Source organism: Chaetura pelagica, unplaced genomic scaffold (assembly GCF_000747805.2).
Source record: "Chaetura pelagica isolate M959 unplaced genomic scaffold, ChaPel_1.0 scaffold103, whole genome shotgun sequence".
Taxonomy (NCBI): Eukaryota; Metazoa; Chordata; class Aves; order Apodiformes; family Apodidae; genus Chaetura; species Chaetura pelagica.
The window spans coordinates 754,116-777,030 of NW_009953004.1; the positions used below are offsets into that span (position 1 = coordinate 754,116).

Below are 22,915 nucleotides of genomic sequence, written 5' to 3' on the forward strand. Positions count from 1 at the left end.
GAAGGAGTTTCTGTCTCTTAGGCACTGTGAATAAATCACAAGTCACAGTCCATGGCAGTGCTGTGGTGGCAGTTCACACAGCCAGCCTTGTCCTGACTTTAAAAACCAGTCTGGGTAGCCCTCACAACCTGAGATCTCACCACCAGCTAAACTCATTACTTCTACGCAGCAGTTCAGGCAGATCTTGCAGCCTGATGATGTTGTTATGGCTGTGCTGCCAGCAGTGCCCAGAGCAGGGGGCACAAAGTTAACATAAAGACTACAGGGCATGGAAAGACAGCAGAGACTGAACGTAACTCTGACTGATGAGCCTCTGCAGAGCCCTAGCTATAGAACCTTGAGTTAATTACAACTCAACTAGGTACAGTCTTAAAGATTCAAACCAAAGCCCTAAACTTTGGTCAGAATGACATTAAGCAGGGGAGGCAAGTCCTACCACAACCCAAAACATGATCACCCTGTTTAGGAGATGAACTGATCTACTTTTGTTTCACAAGAGTATTTGGGAAATATTCAACACCTAGTCAGCTCTGGAAGCTGATACATATTTAACAAACTTAATAGGTCCTGAGGCTGAGCAAACTTCAGCCAAACAGCTTTTAAACTGAAGCTCAGCAGTTCTAAAAAATGAATCTGCTGGGAGAGAAGAGTTCAGAGAACCTTATAGGAACCACATTTCACATTGTCTTAGCTGGCACTGTAACAGATTTCTCTGGTAATATATTCAGCATTTCTTGTCATCTCTGTGTAAACTGCTCTGTCTGTTTCTCTAGTTACAGACTTATTTTTTTAATTCACGACCCAGAGCACATGCCCTGAAATAGATTTTTTAATGATTTCAGAAAAGGATTGTGAGTTTTAATTCTGGAATTTGCTTTGTGCATAATATTTTTCTTTTTTTTCCTTTGTTTTCCCCACTTATCACTTTAACCTAGCTGAGAAAGGCCAACTAAGACATTACCATTTAACATCCTGAGACCGTCACCTGATGTGGCCTGTTTAAGCGCCTGTTCCACTTGTTCTCTTCTCTTGGATTCAAATTCCAAAGCTTCCTGCAATTTTCTCTTTGCCTTTTTTTCTTTCTTCAATCGTTTCTGAATTGTTGCTGAAATGTAAATATATTTTAAGAATGGCTGTTAAAGCACAATATATAATGGAGACAGTGAATGATTTTAGGTTCAATATTGAAGAGCCCAGTTCTAGCTCAAAAAAGACAAATCTGGCATCAATCAGATAGAACAACAAAAACACCCCAAAGCATATCCTGTAGTGAAACAAGGAACAACCTGAAAGGGCTTTAGATCTTGTTAAAGATCTTAAATCTGCTTCTCAGTCTGGGACAGTCCCATGGATTGAAGTCTCCTGACCAGAAGGTAACAGGCTCAGAGCCAGCCCAGTGGCTCATATTACACAAACTTCACCAATTTGGGCTAAATTCCAGCTCCAGTTCTGCAGAGTTTGGTTGAGCAGATCATTGGCTTAAGCTAATTTCTAGCAACTGCAGCAATGTTCATCCTCAAATCAATGTCTCACACTTCATTCTAGCCTTTTTTCCTTAATGCTGAGTTACATGGCACCTCCTCCTCCAGTAGTTTTATCTAGAAACATCATCCAAGCACAGAGGTCCCCTGACCACTCCTCGTGGATGCAGGAAGGCTTGTGAACCTGTTAGAGACTGGGTTTAGTTATATTTTATAACCTTAAAAGGAAATGAAATCTGTTTTTGCAGGTGAACTGTGTGCAGTGTTGGAGAATCTGCAGTGTCAGCAGCAATGGTGTACTAAGTGAAGGCCCATGGAATCAGGTGGTAGATTTTCTGTTGAAACTGGAGCAGCAGATGGGGGAACTTCAAAGCAGAAGTGAACTAAGGAGATCCACTGGCCAAGGCAGAAGCCAGGTGAAAGGCTACTGAGAAGCTGGGTTAAGGGGGTACATGCTGAGAGGAAAAAACAAATGCACAGAGAAGGGTGTGTACTGAGTAACAGGTGTTTTTACACTATCACTAATGGGAGAAAAAAAAGGGAAAGCCAAAGAAGGGAGAAAAAGAAAAAAAAGCATTGGGTGTATGTTGAGAATCTCAGGGAGAAATTAAAAGGGTCCTTCTGAGGTAGAAAGCAGGTTGAAAACAAGCTTGAAATGTGGATAAAGTATAGTATCTTGATTAGCAATTTCTGCTTTTAATTGAAGCACTCCATGAAATAGTGGATTGGCTGTTTGGACTTAAAATAGGCAACAAACAACACTGCAGTGTCCTGTACAGCTCTGCAGTGCATCTCAGTGCTCTCCACAGGAGCCTCAGCTTCTCTCCTTACCAGGCACAAAGCAGCAACTGCCTGGACAACCTCATCCCCCAGGTAAGATCTGGCAGGGAACAGAAGTGTTCCTGACTAATCTCAGTCTTAAACTCAACTGTAAATACAGTTAAAACTATAACTTGAGAAATGTATAGTATTAATTTTAGCCAGATGATCAATACCTTAATTGGGAACTGCAGACATTGGCTATGGTTGTATTGCCTCACCTATATAAATACAAGCAATAAAATGTACCTTTTAAGCCTTTTCCTTTTCAAACCCTCAATCTTAACCCCATATTTAACCTTATCATTCACCAGCACCAGGCTACCATTAGTTGGGACAGAACTACATCTAAAATACCTACCTTTACCAACAGCAACCCTTCCTGTGCTCCTGCTGGCTTGCAGATTGTCCTTATTATTGTTATGAAATTATCTTTTAGGGCTCTTACACTTGTCTTTTCACCAATGCTGCACGGATACTTTTGTGGGTCTCTTCTTTGTATGACCTGCAGCTCCTCCCTTCCCTGGTCTGAGCTATCTGAGAGTCAAGTTTGCTAGTGTGTACACTCTAGCAAGTGCTGCTCACAAGTAGTATTAAAATTACAGTAATTTATACAAGCAGCATTTTGCAATCCCTTTTATTAATGTGCTTGTCCTATATATTAGATACCTGTGAATTTCAAACAAAAATATTAGAAAATTGTCTAAGAAAATTTGGAATAATTATTGGAAAAGGCACAGTATGTAGGTAACTTTTTATGACCACTTGTTCATTTGAGTTCTTACTGTCTTTTACAGATCCCTCTGGATTGTGAACACTCCAGGGGAAAAGAAAACCTCTGAGACAATAAATTATGAATATCAAAATGTGATCTGTAGAGCATAACTTTGGAACCCTGAGCAACCCATGTGAAAAAGCCTATCTCTGACTTTCTCCAATAATAATGAGTTGGATGTGCACATGACCTGGAAGATTCTCTTTTGAGCCAGAAGCCAAGGAAGACTGTGAATAGCATAAAGGTTTTGCTGACTGAGCTGTGACTGCAGCAGTGCACAAGGTGCTGTCTGCCTACATGGAGGTAACTTGTTAGCAGGGTTACAGCAGTCCAGTCTCATCCCTACTGGGACTGGACTGATCCAACAGTTCTGAATGCCCACTGAAATATAACAGCCTCAGTGACCCTTCACAACTCCACCTAGAAGAGACTTCTTTGGTTCTCTTGCCTTTCTCTGTTGCCTCTTACCAAGAAGTGGTGCTGCAGACAGCTCTGTCCTACACAATTCAAAATGCACAGGAAGCCAGTACTTGGCACCTACATTTTTGGTCTTATCTAACTTTATCTTTCTGATTTCATGGATGTAATCTAGAAGTTAGCTGTGGGGCATGTCAAGTGCTCTTCCTCTCCTTCAGATGCAGATTTGAATTTTAAGCAAAATAGCACAGCGAAAAATTCAGATTTACCAATTTAATTGCCTATTATTATCAAAAGCTTCTAAACAGTCATGGTTTTGTCTTAGAAGGCCCCACATGGGAAGTGCTATTGTATCTCATCCTCCCACTGGAAAAAAATATAATTATCTAGGGTTATTTGCTTCAGATCTTGCACTTTGGTGCAAGTTTCTCATAGTTCCAGCTATTTTATTACACTGAAGTTCTCTACAAGAGAAGATAACAGACTAGCACCTAAACTAAGGAATGTGGGCTAGATAAGTAGTAATGAAAAAAAAATAACATAAATACTCGAATTACAGACGTACTATCTTTCTCACTGGTCCTCAGTTGGAGGCTAATAGCAGAAAAGAAATTAAAGCTGTCAAATGAAGAAATCAGGCCGGGAATACACAGACAAGGTGGCAGTAACACCAGTGAAAGCCATGACACTGCATCAGCTTTCCTCCACAGAGCCAGCCCAAACGCTCTGCAGCCAGTTGCTCTCCAGGAAATCCTCCTTCAGCCACAGTTCTGTCTGTGTACAGAGAACTGGGCTTCACTCTGGTTTGATGAAATGTAACTCATTACCAGTCCAGCCCTCTGCTGCAGTACACTGACGTACAGATGTCACTTACCTCCGAGTCCTCAATAGCTCCAGCTGGAAATGCCAAAGGGTTATTAATTTAATAGGTATCTACACTCCATTTTTCAGTCACTCACCTCTGCTTTGCAGCTCAGCTGTGAGTTGCCTTTCCAAGCTCTCTCTTAGCTCTCTCTCTCTGCAAAGCTCCATCTTTAACTCTTTCTTTTCCTGCTGTATCTGTTTTTCCTGGACTCTTGCATTGTCCACAGCCACCTTCAGTAGGCCCTAAAACACACACAAATGGAAGGTCTGAAAATAGCATTTTGTTTCAGCAGTGAAATAATAAATTTTTATTATTATTGTTATTGCTTTATTATTATTATTATTATTACATCCTCTAGGAAGACAAAAAATAAAGCAGGAGCCTATAGACTTGGAATGCAACTGGGCATTTAAAGGAGCTAAATATTATCTATGAGCAATTTTGTGACATGGAATCACTCAGTATAGGTTTTGCTAATTCATCCGACTGATGTGGCTTTTCCCAAATGGAGTGCCAGATCATTGCTGACCTCAGAAAACTGCAAGGAGAAGCAAAAGTGGAATAATGAGACTGGTAAATTTCAATATGACCATTAGTGCCATCTATTAATTCAAACAGACAATGTCTGAAACCCTTTCACAATTGATAACATCAGAGAGTGGAAACCTAAGCATTACATTAAATAAAAGAAATTAGAATTGCAGATAGAAAATAGTTTCTGAAACTTTTCAAAGAGATTCAAAAAGAAACACATTTTATCTGTAATGATGTAGCCTGGCCCTATAGAGAGTAATTTACCTGAATGTTGGTTAATAGTGTTTCTACTGATGAAAGACCATCAGCAAAAAGAAATGGCGCCGGAAATCCAGGAGGCAAGGCCTGTCCAGCCAGTTGGACTTTATCTAAGGTTGGTTTCATTATGGGAATGGCAATTTGGACCTCTTCTGTAAAGATAGGTTTAAAAGCAACATCAGAAAGCATTGGAAATATAGGTAGGTGTAATTTCTAGAAACTAGCATTCTGTTTACCTGGAAGTCAAAATACAAGTGCATTAGTAAAGCTGACATCGGTTCAGTCTTTGGGCAGCTGTTACTGTTGCTAAGGAAAGTTTACAAAACAGTACAAAACAATAATAAATACATTGAAGACTATAACTTAGCTGTAACACAGACTCTGCATCTCAAATTCTACAGAATTATTAACAGTATTACCCAGTTCATGAAACCTGAACGACCTTTCTTCATTTGATCATGTTTGCCATTCTGTGATCTGCAATTTTTTGCTGCTATAACCTTGACAGAATTCTAATCAAGACGTGCATCCCACATCTCTACTCCTGTCCCATTCTCAGCAGTGAATAAACCCCTGAGTCATGCCCTCCTGCTTAGCGAGCACCAGCTCCACCTTGTCAGGGAAGTGTCAGCGCAGGTTTCTTAACGAGTACCTTGCTTCTGTCAGCCTTTCTAGTCACAGGCAGCAGCCTGAAATGCTTTCCTGAGTTATCTCTACTGGAGGCATGAAGAGAGCTGGGGGTAGGGGTGACACGAGTGGCTGGAGAGGAGAAGGCATCCAGCCCAGGGCTCCTGCCATTCCCTGCACAGACCCAGCTGCCCTGGGAACGGGCCCTGGGAGCTCCCCCTTCCTGCGCGGTTCCAAGGAGATCATGATGCTATGGAGCAAGTTGTGCCCAGGCAGGAGAAACGTGCACCAGAAAGAAGCAGCAACGTTAGGAAGTATTTTTCAGAAATCCTTGAATTGTGTGATGAATCATTACTGCCACCAGGGAACTCACAGTTCTGAATAGGATAATTTAAACATATTTTAGGATAGTAAGTGCATCTCTTTCACTCAGGTCCCTAGAAGTACTCCTGCCTCACATATTCATGGTAAACATGAAGTTAATTGCTGCAAACCACAGAATTCAGAGCCATCAATCTTAAAGCCAAACTGTGAACATTTCTTTTACTCTGAAATGCTAAAAAACCCTACTTCTGTGTAGCATTCCAGGGAAACTCAAGTCTATCCATACTATGTTCTGGTGCTTGCAGAAATAATGAGGAATATCTTCTTAGCAACTGCTTTTTAGTACTGCTCAGAAGTTCATGATGTGTGTGTGTTCTAAGTGCAACTGCACAGCCAGTCCTGATAGTTTCATTTGTCCTATCAAAGCCAGGATCTACAATTAGACCACACCATATTCCAAAGGCCTCCTTCTCCTACCTCTCTTGTTTAAAAACAACCCACAACACCTCAGAAAGAATCTGACAACAACAAACTAAACTAGGGTGTCTCTACAGCACTGCTGTTGCCTACTTTAACTAACTCCAGAAGCATCTACTGAGCAGCAAGCGCTAAACACACCCCCTGACAACAAACCAGGAGCACTGGCAGTTTTCAGGTATTCTTTGAAATCTGTGTTTGGGGAGTGTTGTGCTCTCAGTTTGACAGTTCATTAAATGGAGCATCTTCATAATGATTTGTCAGGACTAATAAGAACAGCCAGTAACCTCTACACATCTTCATGGCCATTGTTGTAGAGCTGTGTTCAGAGAATTTAAATGATGCATTTTAAAAAACTCAACAACTCTGGTAACATACTCAAACCATGGAGTTCATGCCGATTCAAATACACCTCTTATTTAAATATCTTACATCACTGACAGAGTTTTAAAAATAAACTGATTAGTTGTTGCATATGATGCTATACAGAAATAGTACCTAAGGCATGGAGTCACAAAAGACTAAACCAAAGTGGAATTTAAAAGAGAAAGGGATCCATGAAGTATGCACAACAAAACTAGGGCTGCTTTAAAATCTCTAGAAATCTCCACTATTTGGAGATGAAAATAATAACATTAAATTGGCTGAAAGGAAAATTACTATTGACTGTGAAGACAGGTTGCATGCTCTATGGTTTGTAATGTTACTGTACAGCAGATTGAAGTTTCAAAATAGTATTACTCTTCTTTAAAGAGATAGACACAGCTAAATTAGGTGCTGCTTGCTGCAGTGAGGATCAAATGCAAAAAGAATCATATTTCATCAGACCTAGTCAACACCAGGAAAATAAATAGAAATATAAGAGGTATGCAGGCAATGATTCATTTTGATAATCTGGCCCAAGAGAGACACATAGAGACAGCACACAGATCTAAGCTTCTACCAAAAGACAAATAGGACACAGAGGGTGGGAATTGGGATGACAGTGTAGCAGAGGTCACATCGATTTTCAGCAGCAGTTTTCACACAGATGAGATAACCCTGGACTCTATTTGGCCCATTGTTCATATCCTACCTGTCCCAGAAGCAATAAATTTCCAAGTCCCAGAAAAAGGGCAGTAAAGAAGAAGGATTCTACTTATGACTTCTTATGATTAAGTTTTTGTGCTAACCAAACATGCTTTGCAGACCAAGGTCACATTGCATGTTAAAGTCTGTAATAGCTGGAAACTAGAAGCAGCATATTATGTTCTAGCGTATATGGGTGGAAACTGTCAAAACCATTCATCTTTTTTTTTTTTTCTGATTGAAATCACACTCTGCAAAGAAGAATGATAAATGCATTAGAAATCTATTTCAATCTTGTAATAGGTCTTCACATCTGAATGGTGTCTACATCTTACCCATATTCTGAGTACGTGCACAGTTAGGCAGAAATTTATTAGCTAGACTGGAGAAATCATAATTGGTAAAGCAATTAAAAATGGCACATGTTGGAAGCATTTCTTGTGGATTGTATCAATTGCATCTCTTTAGTAGAAAAGAAGTTGATTTAAGCATTTTGATTTTAAAGAACACTGAAAGTATAAATGCTAAAGGCTGCAGTCACACATACAGTACAACAGAACAAGCAAGAAATAAAGCTAGGACAACTGCAATCTAACCAAGGACACAAACAACCTTCCTATTTACTGGAGTAAAGTGCAAACTACTTTTATCGAGCTTGTTTGTTAAACCTGCCACACTTTATAATAGCACTCAGGAATCCATTTAGAGTGTGGTCTTTTTATTTTAATTTCTAGCTGGCATCCAGATGAATAGAGGAAAGCAAGAATTGTGTTGCAGAGAAAAGCAGCACACAGCAAACACTGACAGTGAATGGGACATTATCCCGGGAAAGCACATGGAAATCTGCTAGAACGTTTCTTGTTCTTAAGTTCAATATCCTGAAGTGTTTCATCTTCTGCCTAAGTTGTAGAAACAGGCATTGGAAAAAGAAGCATCAAGCTGGAGGCAGCCCTGGGAACACAGGGAACACGAGTTGCTCCCTGCCTGACAGAGCCTGCCCCAGCCAGCCCGCGGCTCTGTTGCCAGCTGGGTTGTTCTTTCAGGAGGCCTATAAACCCTTCAGTCACATGCCTGAGACATTTGACGTGTTGCACCTCTTTCAAAACAAGTTAGAAATACTAAAGCTACAATTTACATCTTGCCTAACACCAAGTTATTTCTTCATGTAACACCTCATCTGGAGCTGTATAAGCATTATCCACTTCATAGAATTAGAGCTCATGCATAAAAAATACGTTGCATTGTGGAGAAGAGAGTAGTAATTTATACAAAATGTATGTTTATTAAACGGTTAGTTACTAACCAAGATATTTGATCTCAGAAAGCCTTCAGCCAGCATTAAGATGACAGTTCTGGACACAGATGGCAGCTAAGTCACTCCTTTTCCCTGCCTGTGGCACACAATTCAGAAACCTAAGGGCTAAAATGGTTTATTGCAATTATATTTCTTTGAGCTTTGTATCTGACTGGTGGGGATTACATGTAATGGGCCATAGTTGCACAAGAACAGCCTAGATACTCTAATGGGACTTTTGTGACATTTAATAAAATAAAGCAGAGGCTCTGCACCATCAGCTGGGCAGTATGTTTTCGTCGTCTCTGAAAATAAAGACACATTTTTATTTGAAATTTATTTGCCCAAAGATTTTATAGAATCTGATTAATTTTTAGAGTAGCAAGACATCCCTTGACTTCCAGTTCAGCTTCTTCACCAACAAGTGGTAGGCAGCAGTATTTTGACAGAGCACAAATTCCAATTTTTGACTGCAAAAAGAAGTTTTCCAAAAATGTGAGACTTCTTATTTTAATTTTAAACCTTGTCAACTTCTGTGTTGCTTAACTAAAATCTAGTATATTTATTTTACAGTAAATATGAAAAGTCTGCAATCTGAAGCATTGTTTATTTAAAATATTTTCTATCTGGAAGCCTGCAAGGACAGGGTTATCTGTCTTCGGTGTCTTAATAACGCCGAAAATCCTCTGTAAACCTCTGCCTGCTTTTATCTCCCTCACCCATTGCTTCTCTGCCAGGAATTGAGCACTCCTGTTCATCAGTGAGAAAAAAGATACCTCCTCCTAACCTGGCACCAATCAGACCTAGAAATTTACAGCTTTAACCTTGTGATTCAGGTGCCAAATTTAAAGTTGCTGCTGTTTTTCTTAATTACAGTCCCTGAATGAACAGGGTCAATGAATGCAATTGGGGAGTAGCTGATTAATCCAGTGCACTGGCTTTAAATCAGACTTTATTTCATTTTCAAATGATTGATACAGCTTGATAGCACATGAGCATTTTTCACGACTGAGCTTTGCTATAAAGAAACTTCAAAAATAGTGTCTGATCTGGTAATTATATATACATTTGCAGGCTGCCTTAAAAGCTTTTGGAAATCATCCCAAACCAGTAACACCAATATCCTCTGCTTCACAGAGTCCGTGTCTCAGCCAGGCACTCTGCAGTTACTTCACTGTCCTGAAGAAATGTTTAATATGTGGAACATGTCTCTTACATTCAGAGCAACGTGCTGGCTTAGGAAAAAGTGAGCATTTGGACTAGTAAAAGAAGGGAAAGCAAACTGTGCAAGCAGTGCAATCACCACTGTTCCACAGACCTGTTCTCAGGGATGATGAGGGAGTGTTTTCCTGAGGACATCATAAAGCAGGTACTTAAATAGGAGGAGGATGCAAAAAGCAGATAAATGAAAATTTCACTAGAAAAGGCCGAAATTACAGTTTACAAATTGTCTTTATCTGTGCACTCTTTATCAAGAGGTGTGTAATTATACAGCTTTGACATTTTCATCAATGTACCCTCATTAATAACACAGAAAATTATACCTATTTATAACTCCAACATATTTACAATATATGCTGATGTTCACGTGGCACCAGCAGGAAAAACACCTGAAAGTATTTTATTAATGCAAACGTTTAAAAAAAAAAAAAAAGGGCCCAAGTTAGATGAGATACTAGGTTTGCAGTATTAATAAATGAAATGGAGAAGCAGTGTAATTCACTAGCTAGGTGTCAGAACCAAAGTGCCTCCTTACAAGTAACTTCAGTGTGCAAATGTGCACAGATCAGGTAAACAAGTACAACTGATGTCGCCTGATTAAACTCTGTTCATTAAGGAGAACAGAAGTACAATTAAGGCTACTAATAAATATACAAAAAGCCTTCAAAAAGACTACAGTTTATATGCAGAGCAATTATTTACAGTTTATAGTTTGTCTGTTAGTATACCTGCTTTCTCCCATGAGCTGCCTCTCAGGCAGGTTTTGATAACCTTGATTCCAAAACATTTAAAGTTGTTCAGTGCTTTCAGTTGCTTCTTAATCTACACAGAAGCTTAAGTACTATTGATCTGCATTTTCCATATGGCAACTGAAAGCAGCTAGTTACTTGTAGCTACCAACAGGACCTTGTCCCTGCTCACACCCACGAGAAGCAGTTATTTCTACTGACAATAGACAGAAGTGAAAATGTTAACTATTCATTAAAAGGCTGGTCATTAAATGCTGTGGTGTGGAAAAGAGGGGGAAAATGACACAGAATAAACAAAATCCCCCCTCTTGGTCATTATCAAGAGGTTATAAAAATGTCCTCAGCCAACTCTCCTATTCACATTCACAAAGGTTTTTTCTTGTGGAGATTTTTAAGCATCACTGCAGTCTGACTATTCTACTGAGATTTTCAGCTGTCAGATGAGTAGGAGGAACTTGCCAAGAAAAAAATAAAGATTCTTCGATTTTCTTGGTGGATTCAGCTTATCCCTATTAATGTTGAGATTATTTCTTCAACTATTTTGTTGCAAATATTTATGGCTCCATATGGAACAACAGATGTTGAAGGGAAGGGATAGCAGAAAAGATTTCATTTTCAGCAATTACCCTGCTACTTGTTGTCATATTGTAGGTGTTCTTAGTGCATCTATTTTACATACCACCCTGTCCTTTCACACACTGTAAGAATGTCAGTTTGGATAATTAATGTAATAACTTTAGTCCAAATAATTTCCAAATTATTTATTTATGAAAGAAATATATATATATAAATAGGACAACAGGAGGAAGAAATCAGGAAGGAAGGGGGAAGACAGCAGGACTGCTTTCCCTGTCCTTCTGGAATATTTTATCAGGAATCCGTTTCTTGCAAAGCTGTATTAGGGCCTAAATACAAAAAAAAAAAAAATCCCTTTTTTCATTTAAGACACATTCCAGTGACTGTTACTGAGAGAATCATAAAAGAAACAAAACCCCCAAGCTATCCAAGAAGCAGCACAGTAAACAGTAAAATTATTGCCTAAGAAAAGTGAAGAAACGAGGGCTGGGTGTGACAAGGATGAACAGGACCTGGTTGATGATGGAAAGGCTTGATAACTAAGAGTGGGGCTCCCAGAGGCAGCCAGAGCCAGGGGCAGAACACCCGTCCCCTCCAGCTGCCAAGATCAAGTGGCAGGGAAATGGCCTGGGCAGCTCCTGGCCAAACACCACTGCCAGCAGGAGCAGCACGTTGAGATGGATCAAGGAGGCTGCAGGGATCTTACAGCCCTGTGTGGGGGCCCTGGGAAGGGTGGGGACTGGATCCCACACAACTGCTCCTGGGCAGGAGGTGGCTCACTGAGCAGAATGGGCAGGACAAGTGGCAGCTGCCTGCAAAAGCCACCTCCCCAAGTCTGTCAGAAGGGTGAGGTGCCCTGTCACAGGCAAGCTGTGCTGACACCAGGTGTGTCTGCAAAGGCAGCACTAGGGAACTGGCAAGCAAAACCATCTACTCCAGAAAAGGCCTTCTGTGCCTCCACAGCTGGGGAATCTCTTTCATGTCCCTCTCATTGTAACAAAAATATACAATGTGCTTTTAAGTAATTTTCATCAACTACTCCCTTTATTGAAGTATTTGGTGGTATAACCAATAATTTGAAACAGATCTCATTAGAAGGATTCCATTTTTTTCCTCTTCACAAACCCCAAGCAACCATGTAAGTGCTTCCAGATACCTGTGATCAGTGGGACCAGGTTATCACCAGTATTGCACACATGCCCATGTTCCCATTTTGCACCGGAACTCTGCCTGCCTGCTAAAGCTGCCCATGTGCCACCAGAAAGGGCTGTGAAGTTGTCCCCCTGGCCCAAGGACCTATTGAGGTGCCAGGTGTGTGTATGCCAGGGGTGTGCAAAGCAGGGACTCTGGGCTCCAAATGGCTCCATTCCCTTCCCCAAAGTCTGTGTTCCTGATCTCAGGCAAAACCAGGCTGGGATGAAGACACCTGTTGCCTTCTGGGGTCCAGGCAGCAAGCAGAAGTCCTCCCCGGCCATAAGGAAATCCAGAGGCATACAGAACTGAGCAGTAAGGAATGATGTTATCCCCTGACATCAAAGCTTAGTGACCACCAGCAGAACTGACTCCTAGCCACGGAGCCAGCTGAGGAGCTTGAGGTGCCATCAGAATCAGGTAAAGGAACTCTAAACCTCAAACCAAGTATAACTGGTTTTGTAATGTTTGCCTTTTGTAGGGTTATACACATGTACAACTATATAGATATTACACACAGAACTATATAGAGCTTATGTATTATATGGTTTATGCTAACACAGTAATTATGACACACAATAATTAATCTCTTAGTACCAAACTAGTATCAATATTATTACTGTTCAGTTCAGTTTCTTAAAGTACTTGTATAACCAGCAGTTAAATCCTCCAAAGATCTGAAGCATGCAGAGTACTCCATTTCCTGGATATTCCTGGATAATTACTCTTGCTTTATTAAGGTTTATTTTACAACTGTGTAAAATAGGTTATAAAGGACAATTCTGCTATTATGTCCTCCCCTGCTTAGGCTTAATAAATATTATATTCCACACTATCCATTAAAGCCAAACAGTGGAGAAAATAGGAGTGGTAGTAATCTCCTCCACAGATGTAAAATACCTTTAATAAAATAAGGGTGTATAACAGCCAGGAACAAATTACTGAGGTCTGCTTTAATAAAATAGTACCCTTAAAGAAGTATTACTCTTAAGGTACTGACATTCCCACTGGTGATGCAGTGTATCCTTTCAAAGTAGTATAGCTTGTTAAAATGGCAAGATATCTTTTTGCAATAGAGTGTTTGTGTCCAGGCAGATACAAGGTTTGTATAGAATGCATCCAGGGAGCCATAAAACTGGTGGGAAACATATTTCTCAGTGGTATTTTAGTACTTTGAAAAATTCAATCACTGGGAAAAAATGTTTTGCTGTAAACATCTGAAGAGCCTTATAAAAGCAATGGCTTCCCACAGCACCTGCTTAAATAATTTTAAGAGGAACTATGTCTTTGCTCATCTTCTAAAACTTGCAGAAAGCCTCTCCTATTAATTTCCCTGGTGCTGTCAGGCCAGGGCACTTTTAATCAGAAATAATGATGAGTGCAATTGGGGGATGTTCACCAGCAGGATTTTTGCAGGGCAGAAATAAGGCAACTTTCAGACTCATTGCTGGGAGAAATATGATTGCTTTAACAGGAAAATATACCTAAAAAGGTGATCACCTTGAAAGTTTCCTTCTGAATGAATGATGAATTCTTCAGATGTTAACAAAGAAGAACTCTGCGTATATATCCTAGTTTTTAAATTCAGTTCAGTTACACATTGATGTGTAGAACCCTTTCATTTACCTTCTGTGTTAATCCTACAGGTGAGCTCAGTTCTGTGCTGCAGTTACCAAGCACTACTCCTGACCCAACAATCCAGCCTTGGAGCAGCTCCTCAGGCTGTGGCCCAAGGTACCCAGCAAGGGTGAGGGGCATGGGCTGTGACCCTCCCTGCCCCTGGCAGCCACCAGGGCCTGCCCCAAACACCCAGTGCACCCACCCTGGGGCTGAGTGCTCCCAAGTGCCATCCTTCAGGTTGTGCCAGTACCTCTGCAGACCGGAAAGGTTACAGACTAAACCTAAGGCAACTGAGCCTCTCCTGGGCTAAGAACCAGTCAGAACTTGGTTTATGCCAGCCCCCCTCCCTGCTTCGAATAAGGAGCAAGTAGAGCCCCCCTGACAGAACACCCTCCTGGCGTATCAATATTCCATCTCGGTGACAAGAGAGAGCAGACTCACATACATCAGCACTCCAGCAGCTCTCAGTGCAGAGCTGCATGTCCATAGCAACGCTGCACAGCTCTTTGTCACCAAATAATTACATGATGCTCTGGGGAAAGACAAGTTTTCCTAGCACACAGCCAATCTGTCAAAAGGGAAAACTCCTCCTGACCCAAACAGCAGCTGCGATCAGAGCATAAACGTACGCTAACCACAAGTACTCCACAGCCACTACTTTGCAGCCTAATAACTGTTAGGCTACTGCTGTCACTTATCCTGAGCTCTTTTAAAACATCTAATACTGGGGCAAGGAAAGAGAGGAAAACTTTCTGCAGAAAGCAGCATCTATCTGACATTAAGCAGATACTAATTAGCTGTATTCTGCTCCCAGACCAGGCTGGGTGCTGGTGGGTGCAGGGGAGGCAGAGGCTGTGCTGTTACCTGCTCCAGGCCACCCACCTTCCACCTCTGCAGGGACCACTGTGGTAGCAGTGACTCCCAATACATACCTGAGACAAAACATCACTCGGGGAAAAAAGTGTTATTTAAACCACAAAAGGCTAATTCCAGGGTCTTGTGTATTCCTCTAGCAGGATTTTTCAGGACTACAATTCCCAGCAATTGATCAAGACTTTTCTCTCCTACCCGGGACCTTGAGCCCTGTCCCATCAGCCTGAACAGCAAAATGTGTAAAATTATATTGCATATAGCAAAGTATGGCCGTAAAGCCCTGCTGCTTAGGCTAATTTCATTAGTAACAGCCTTAATATCTGCTGAGGCCACAGCACCAAAGCTGGAGAACTGAGCAATGATTTTCTCTTCCTCACAGGCATGCATAGTACAATCCCACTCCTCTAGTGATTTGGCACTGCAAACCAAACACTCCAGGAAAAGTCTGAGAAACTTTATGAATCTTTTGCCTTTAAAGCACTCTAATTCATAGTAGACTTTAAGACAAATAAAAAATGCCACCAGTGTCTTCATTACTAAATAAAATCTACTGAACAGATTCTTTGGTAAATCTCTTCGACCTACATGCTCCTCAACTGAAAAGAGAACACAAACCAGGAAGGTGACACAGAAACCCAGTGCTCCAGACCTCTCATGCATTCACAGACAGATTTGAAACAAGCCTTTGATTTGGTTGGATGGCTGAAAACTCCAGGCTCATGGAGCTGCTGCTTTCTGTGGCAGCCGATGCCTGGAGGGGCAGTGGGGTGCCCCAGGGAGCTCCTCAGCTGGCTCCCAAGGGAAAACAGGGGAGAGGCAACAGCACCATCTTTAGCAATGCCTGGAGGGGCAGTGGGGTGCCCCAGGGAGCTCCTCAGCTGGCTCCCAAGGGAAAACAGGGGAGAGGCAACAGCACCATCTTTAGCATCTCCTGCTGCAAATACAGAAGTTGAAAAACCAACAGTGACCAAAACCAGAAGTACCTTGTCCATATTCTGCAAAAATCTGGATAACTAAGAACTATCAAATGGTTGTGTATTTTCTTCCACATGACAGAAATAAGGCCCTCCATTAGTGCACACTTCCACTGGGATTCCCAATCCTTCTAGTGGGATTCCCACCAGGTCAGCTAAGAGCATGAACTAACTCATGTTTGTCAGTCATATTAAAAATTCTATAAAGCATAAAATCCTTTAAAAATATTTAGCTTTTGATTACTGCTACTGTGACTTAAGGCTTTTAGCAACCAAAGCATTTTCCTTTTCAAACTGCCTTACCCTCTTGTGCAGGGCTCATTGCATTTTCTCTTTGGTTTATTCTACCTCCTTGCTTTGAAACTGTGCATTACTTGAGAGAGTAGCTGACATACCCATTCATGGTTGTGCACAAAATGAAGCTTAATGAATCCCAAGTGCAATGTACTTCATGTGCTGAAATCAATGTACATTGCCTGCTACAGTATCTCCCTGTGAAATTCAGGCATTTGCTGAGAAATTTCTCTCTCAACAGGGTCTTTTCTTTTTTTGTAGTGCTTAACTGCCTTTTGTCTGCTCTTGTCTCCCTCCAGTGTTGCTCAGATGGCAATCTTTTATTCCTTGTGCAAACTCATTTGGAAAATGCTGGATGGGCTACAGCTGTGTACTGCTATGTAAGGTCTAATACATGTCAAGCGCTGCTTTATACACGCTGAATAAACACAATGAAACAATGTTTTAATTGATTATTAAAAAGGCAGGGTTCTAGCCTGAAAGTAGTATTTAAAATCAGATTTAATCAGCTAGTTTTGTAAAATTCTGAAAGGTACTGATGCTCTACACGCTGCCATTTGAGCTCTCAGGGTTTCACAATGGTTGCTGCGACCCGAGGTGGTGAAGCTGAGGAAGAAGCAATTGCTGGGTGGTTCGTGCACACACACAAGACTAGCTGATCAAAAACAAGCAGTGGATCAAAATATTAACAAAGCATGAACCTTACCTGGAAAAGAAATTTCTAAGAAATGAAATAAATCACATGTTTCTCAAAAGCCAGTCTCTGTTCAGGTACTGTTGGAACCTCTGTAGCTCAGTCATACTCCAAAGGCAAAATATGTTCTTGCTTAGGATGTGTAACACTTGCATTTATACTCCCTAGCAGTAAATAATGACTTAACACCAATCTGCATTGCTTCTGACAAAGGCCCCTGAGTTGTATATGCAGTCTAGAAACATTAAAAGCCTCTTTATGTAATTTGCTTAAGCTGACAACTATTAGATCATGCAACTTTTTTTTTTTCACGTCAGAATATCAGAAACAATAATAATACAGGCAAGTACATAATTGGTAATCAAAGTAATTGTGGATCCAGAAGAGGTGCTTCTGACCCTCCACAGGACACTACTTGGGGAATCACAATTTCTTTTTTAAGTCTGGGCAATAATTAATCTGAAGTGAAAGCCATAGTCTAAATTCTTCTTTATACCAGTAAACATGCTTCACTAACTGTGTTTCTCTGTGGCACCCCAGGAATCTGTGTGAAAATACACACTGTGAAGCAACTAAGTATCTTTTTTCTTCCTTCAAACAAAAAATGCCAATGTCCTGCAATTTAGGTTTAACAAACTGCTAACTTTTATTAAGTGGCAGCATAAAGAACCTTCTTTAGCTTGACATACGTGGATTATCAATAGTGAGAAATAAGCACAGAGCAGATGAAAATGGCAAACTGCTATAATTACAAATGTTGTTTTGTGCATGACTGTGTCTCAAGAATTGTTACAGGATGCTGTGAAAAACAAATCATTTGTATCCACAGTCCAGAATAATATGGTCCATTACAATGATGTACTTTGGAGCAGAAATGTCATTTGTTGTGTTTCACATTGTTTCTGTTCTATCCACTGAATCTATATTTAGTTTTATTTTTTTTAAAAAGGATGAATTTGCTTTAGAGAACTGACAGCTTACATGAATATTTTAGTTTTGATTACAAGTATGGCATAAAACTCAAGCTCCAAGTTCCCCAGAATACCTACTGAGAATAAATTCTATGTTTATTTGTATTTCATTTTCCTTGAACAACCGCCTTTCCCTTGGGTATTTATTAAAAGCATAAAAAGAATGAGCCAAATTCACTTCTCCATAACATCCATTCAGCATTGTTGAAGCTTGTAAAATTGCACTGGAGTAGCCAAGGGGAAAATTTTCCTCACTATTTAGTAAATATATAGAATTTTTTTTCTGGTTGAGAAGATATATTGTTTAATCTTTAAATTCTCTGTGTGCTCCTGCTTATCAAAATAAAGAAAAAGCAGTAATTTTGTTATAAATTCATCACTTCACAGAGGAACAGACATGATGTACATGCTCAGTACACTCACCAGTTATGGGTTACTTGGGGCAGCCCTACACCATGCATTTCCCATTGGACTTGTTGAAGACTCCAGCAAAGATTCCATCAACTCCACTACACAGAGAACTAGTCGTATTCTCTTCTGTGTTATTTGCCTGAAGATTCCCATAAATAATCTTATTTTACCTACATTCTAAAATCCACAGATTGAGGAAGTGTTAGTAGCAGAATGGCTGAAAGTGCATTTGGCCAATGGGAAGGTCTATTCTCCAGCCAAGCCTGGAGGAGCATTTTTATAATGCAAACGGTGTGTGATAAACACATCCACTTTCCTAGCAACTAAACCAGCAAAATCCACCAAAAAATGCAATGAAACAGAAGCTATCACTACAGCTGAGAAGGTTCAGAGTGCAGCAGCCGTGCCTCTCCCACCTCCTCCCACATTTCCAACACGCCAGGCTGAGCTACCCCTGGTCGCTCTTCACCCCCCCATGCAGGAGCCTTAAAGCTCTCTTGACACCATACAAAAAGAAAAACCTAATTCCCACTACATAAGATCACTTCTCCTGGGGCAGCTGACCATCTCTGTGGCTTCTGTACAGTTTTAAGTCTTTTTCAACAGAGCTTGCAGAAAAATTCATTTTATGCCAATGCTGTAGCAGGCAACTCTGACTCCTCAATGGAGTGCATGGCCAAGAGCAGAGGTTAGTGTTTCTTGCCTGCTGCTCCCCAAGAAATTGCAGTTTATAGCTTGTTAGGAGAAAAATGATGTCTTTAAGGACTAAGCCAATGTTTTCAGAAATATCATGGATTGTCTTTATTGCCAGCATAACAAACCCCCCCAAATATAATAGTAAGTAATGTGACCATTGCCCTTGGCAGCACCATTAAACTGGGCAGTGAACTACTTCAAATAGCTGCGAGTGTTAAACATTAGTCCTGCCTTAAGTAGGTTGATTTTAACACATGTGCACTGCAGTCTATCTGAACATTAAAAGCACCTTTCAAACTTAATTTTACAGAAATGTTAACGACCAGAACAGACTATTGAAGGCAAAAAAGAAAAGTAATTATTTCAACAGATGAAAGGAAACAGTAAATTAACACTCTTGTTTTAAAAGGGGGCTCAGTAACTTATCTGCTCTAAGGAAATACCATTAACTGAAGGTACTATGGATATTTCACTTAAGATTTTTATGGTTTGGGGTTTCTTTTCTCTTCTGGCCTTTAAAAATGAGGTTTGAGGCAAAAGGAGAGTTGTAAACCTTTAATCGAAAACCAAAAAGTTCCAAAAAGGCTTTGTCAAAATCAGAGCAACAGAACTGGTTCCTCAATATCTACATTACGTGCTGTGTCCAGACACACAGTGAGAGAAAGGGAAAGAAAGACCAGAACAAAGCCTTCAGCAGCAACAACCTCTATGTCCTCAGAGGCCTCTACAGACTAAAGGCAGGAGCAAGACAGAACAAGAATGACTCAGTATATTCCCAATATACCACCAGTGCCTACGTACAGGAAAAAAAAAAAGTTAGGGACAGCTAAACTAATCCTATTATTAAACAAAAAAAACTGTCTAGGGAGAAATTTGTCATAGCTTAGAAAATGCTAAGCTGCCAGTTATAAAATACGAAATGCATCAATTTCTGTACATGAGCTATTCAGTGCAGTTTTGAAAACTTTAAAAACAGTCATGGGCTTGCAAGCAAGATTTTCTTACTGTATGTGTTGCAATACGGAGGCACATGTAGGCATTTCCAGAAGGAATTTCAGATATATATTTAAAAAATGTTTACAGCAAAATTCAGGTGATCATTATTTTTTGTAGACATGCATTTTCCACACAATAAAAATAAACGTACTGATATAAATGTGGGGTTTGAAAAGAATTTATTCTGCACAATCAGCATAGCTACATATGCTTTTCATTCTGAAATCCCTCATTTGCAGACTTCAAATGATGAAATGGTAATTATTCTGGTGACTTATACATGTCCACTTTGAAAATATGGCCAAATGTAAGGTTTATTCAGCAAAGCTGCATTAGTGATGAAAGTGGCTTTAATCTTGGCTTTTAATTAATAGCTTTTCATAAAGTAGATAAAGATACAATATTGTTTTGCACATATATCAGTTTGCAAGTGTTTCTATAGATACTTCATGCTATAGACACAGATTCAAGTAAGACATGTGAGGTAAGGAGAAAACAGCATTTTGAGTTCAGCAATACTGAAGTGAATTGAGAAGCAGAAGGTCAGGGGAAACTTGTGATGCAGTCTCAGAAAACACTGGCTTTGACAGTAAAGCCAATTTAAGTAGTTCCCATGCCCTGTAGCACAGCTCATCAACCCCTTCTGTCAAAATCTTTTGGATGCCTGTTTTTAAACTGCATCATATAAACAGAGTCCCTTTACTAACACCTCTGGATGATACAGGATCATTATTCTAGGGAGACACTTCCTTGCTGAAGGTATTTTGATGTGGAAATAGGAAACAGACACAATCTGGTTCATTCTTGTATATTACTTAAATCATGGCAATTAATGTAATTTCACATTAAAATAGGAGTGGGAGATGTTTAAGGGTCCCCCTCTTTTTTTTTTATTTTTTTCTCCTAGCTGAACAAATCATATTATCTTGTCCAGTTTAATTTAATTTAGCCCTGGTGCTAACCAGCAGGCTGGACACAGGGGCTGGAAGCAATCATACTGACATGAGCAAGACAGAGACTTCCCAAAGCAGAAAGGCAAATTTGATGGGTAGTCACTGCATCAAGCCTGTGTCAGGAGGGCAGAACATCATTTGGGAAATGGTTGAGGCTGGAAGGAAGCTCTAGAGGTCATCTGGTCCAACACCCTGCTCAAGCAGCACCACTGGGAGCTGGCTGCCCAGGTCTGCCAGGGAAATCTTAAGTGGCACAGAAGGTAAGGTAGTCTTCTAAGTCTGGATATTTCAAACTGGTCAGAAAGACATAAAGTATGACAGGAAGAGGACTGGCAATTAAGTGAATTGCTGGCATGAAAGGAGAAATCTACTCCACAAATTAACTCTCCCTTTAGTAGACTTTGTTTATTGAGGGGACAATTCAGGGATAGGAGACAATTTAAGGAATAAGGAATAGCTGGAGACAACCTCTCAAGATAGGATGATGTGGTGGAAAACCTCGAACTCTTGTGTCAGACCCTCTCAGAAACTGCCAGATACACCACCCAAACCAAGCTGCAGCCTGGCACCTCTGCACTGATCACCCACATGTTGGGTCAATGATTATTTGGTACTGAGTTGTGATAAACACCACCATGTTTAAGCCTTCAAACAATTACTACTACTCCTTCAAATACGTATGAAAGTATTGTTGCTATAAACACATCTGTTCTAACGCTAGGGTAAGAAGCATTTGCTGTGAGCCAGCAGCCTAAAATAAAAAGTTTTAGCACTGCACGGCAAGGTACACACTTATTTTAAAATAGATGTGAAATTCAGTCTTCCACAAAAGCAGCAGTGTCATGAGAAAACTCGGGCTGTAAGTTTTGTAAACGCTGCGTTTTCAATATTAGGGTGTCAGTCTTCATTCACTCCCTGACAAGGTTGTCAATCAAACAGCAATCTAGTTTTGTAAGGCCTTAACCAAAGATCAAAGCAATGATACTGCTGAGTTCACATTACCTTCCCAGAGATAACTACTTGAACACTTTCAGAGCGCTGCATCGATATTAACTTTGCGCTGTTCCTTCCAAGCAAATACAACAGCACCAAGTTTGACAGCCCTTCTGGCTCCTGCTCTCAGCCCTGAATCCAAACTGAATCCCAGTCTCCATCCCCTCTGCCCCTCCAGAACTGCCATCTCGAGACTGAGGCTGAGGATCACAGGACTTGCATTCGCTTAAACTTCCGTCAATTAAAAAGAAAATGGAATGTGCTTCTTGTCTCCTTTGGGAAACACCCTGAATGGCTTTTACTCAATAACAATAGTTGAGCAATAAAAAGATGAGTGAGCAAAAACATGGTATATCATCGTTTTGCTTTTGACTTCAGCCCAATGGCAAATGAAAGGCATCCAAAATCAATTTCAAGAAGCTAATAAATTCAGTATGTGAAAGCAGTGAAAATATAACTTTTGCAGCCTCATCATCAGGCTGATTTGTAAGCAAAGCTGGGCCCAATTCCTGCCCACTATGTCACCCATATTTTCAGTTTCATGCAGGTAATGTACTATTTCTACAGTGTTTATATTCCAAGCCTAAACATAAAAATATATATATCTTCTTCCCTCAAACATGTCCTGGTAATATCATAATAAAAATCTGAATGTACTATACCCAGGCAATCGTGTCCATCACTATCAGTTACTTCCTCCTGAAAGAGTGAAAGGAAGGTGAAGGCTGATGCTGCACACAAGGGCATGCTGGAAGCAGAACAGC

The 22,915-nt window shown here is 40.4% G+C and overlaps 1 protein-coding gene across 1 annotated transcript in view; it reads right to left on the bottom strand.

Annotated features, from left to right (window-relative positions):
- DACH2 (dachshund family transcription factor 2) overlaps positions 1-22,915 on the bottom strand; it is a 145,048-nt gene that overhangs the window by 11,971 nt on the left and 110,162 nt on the right. The window contains exons 8-10 of the mRNA XM_009996602.1: positions 5,156-5,301; positions 4,452-4,599; positions 962-1,105 (exon numbers count right to left, since the gene is read on the bottom strand). Coding sequence (XP_009994904.1) covers positions 962-1,105; positions 4,452-4,599; positions 5,156-5,301 — 438 coding nt within the window. The remainder of the gene's footprint in view (positions 1-961; positions 1,106-4,451; positions 4,600-5,155; positions 5,302-22,915) is intronic.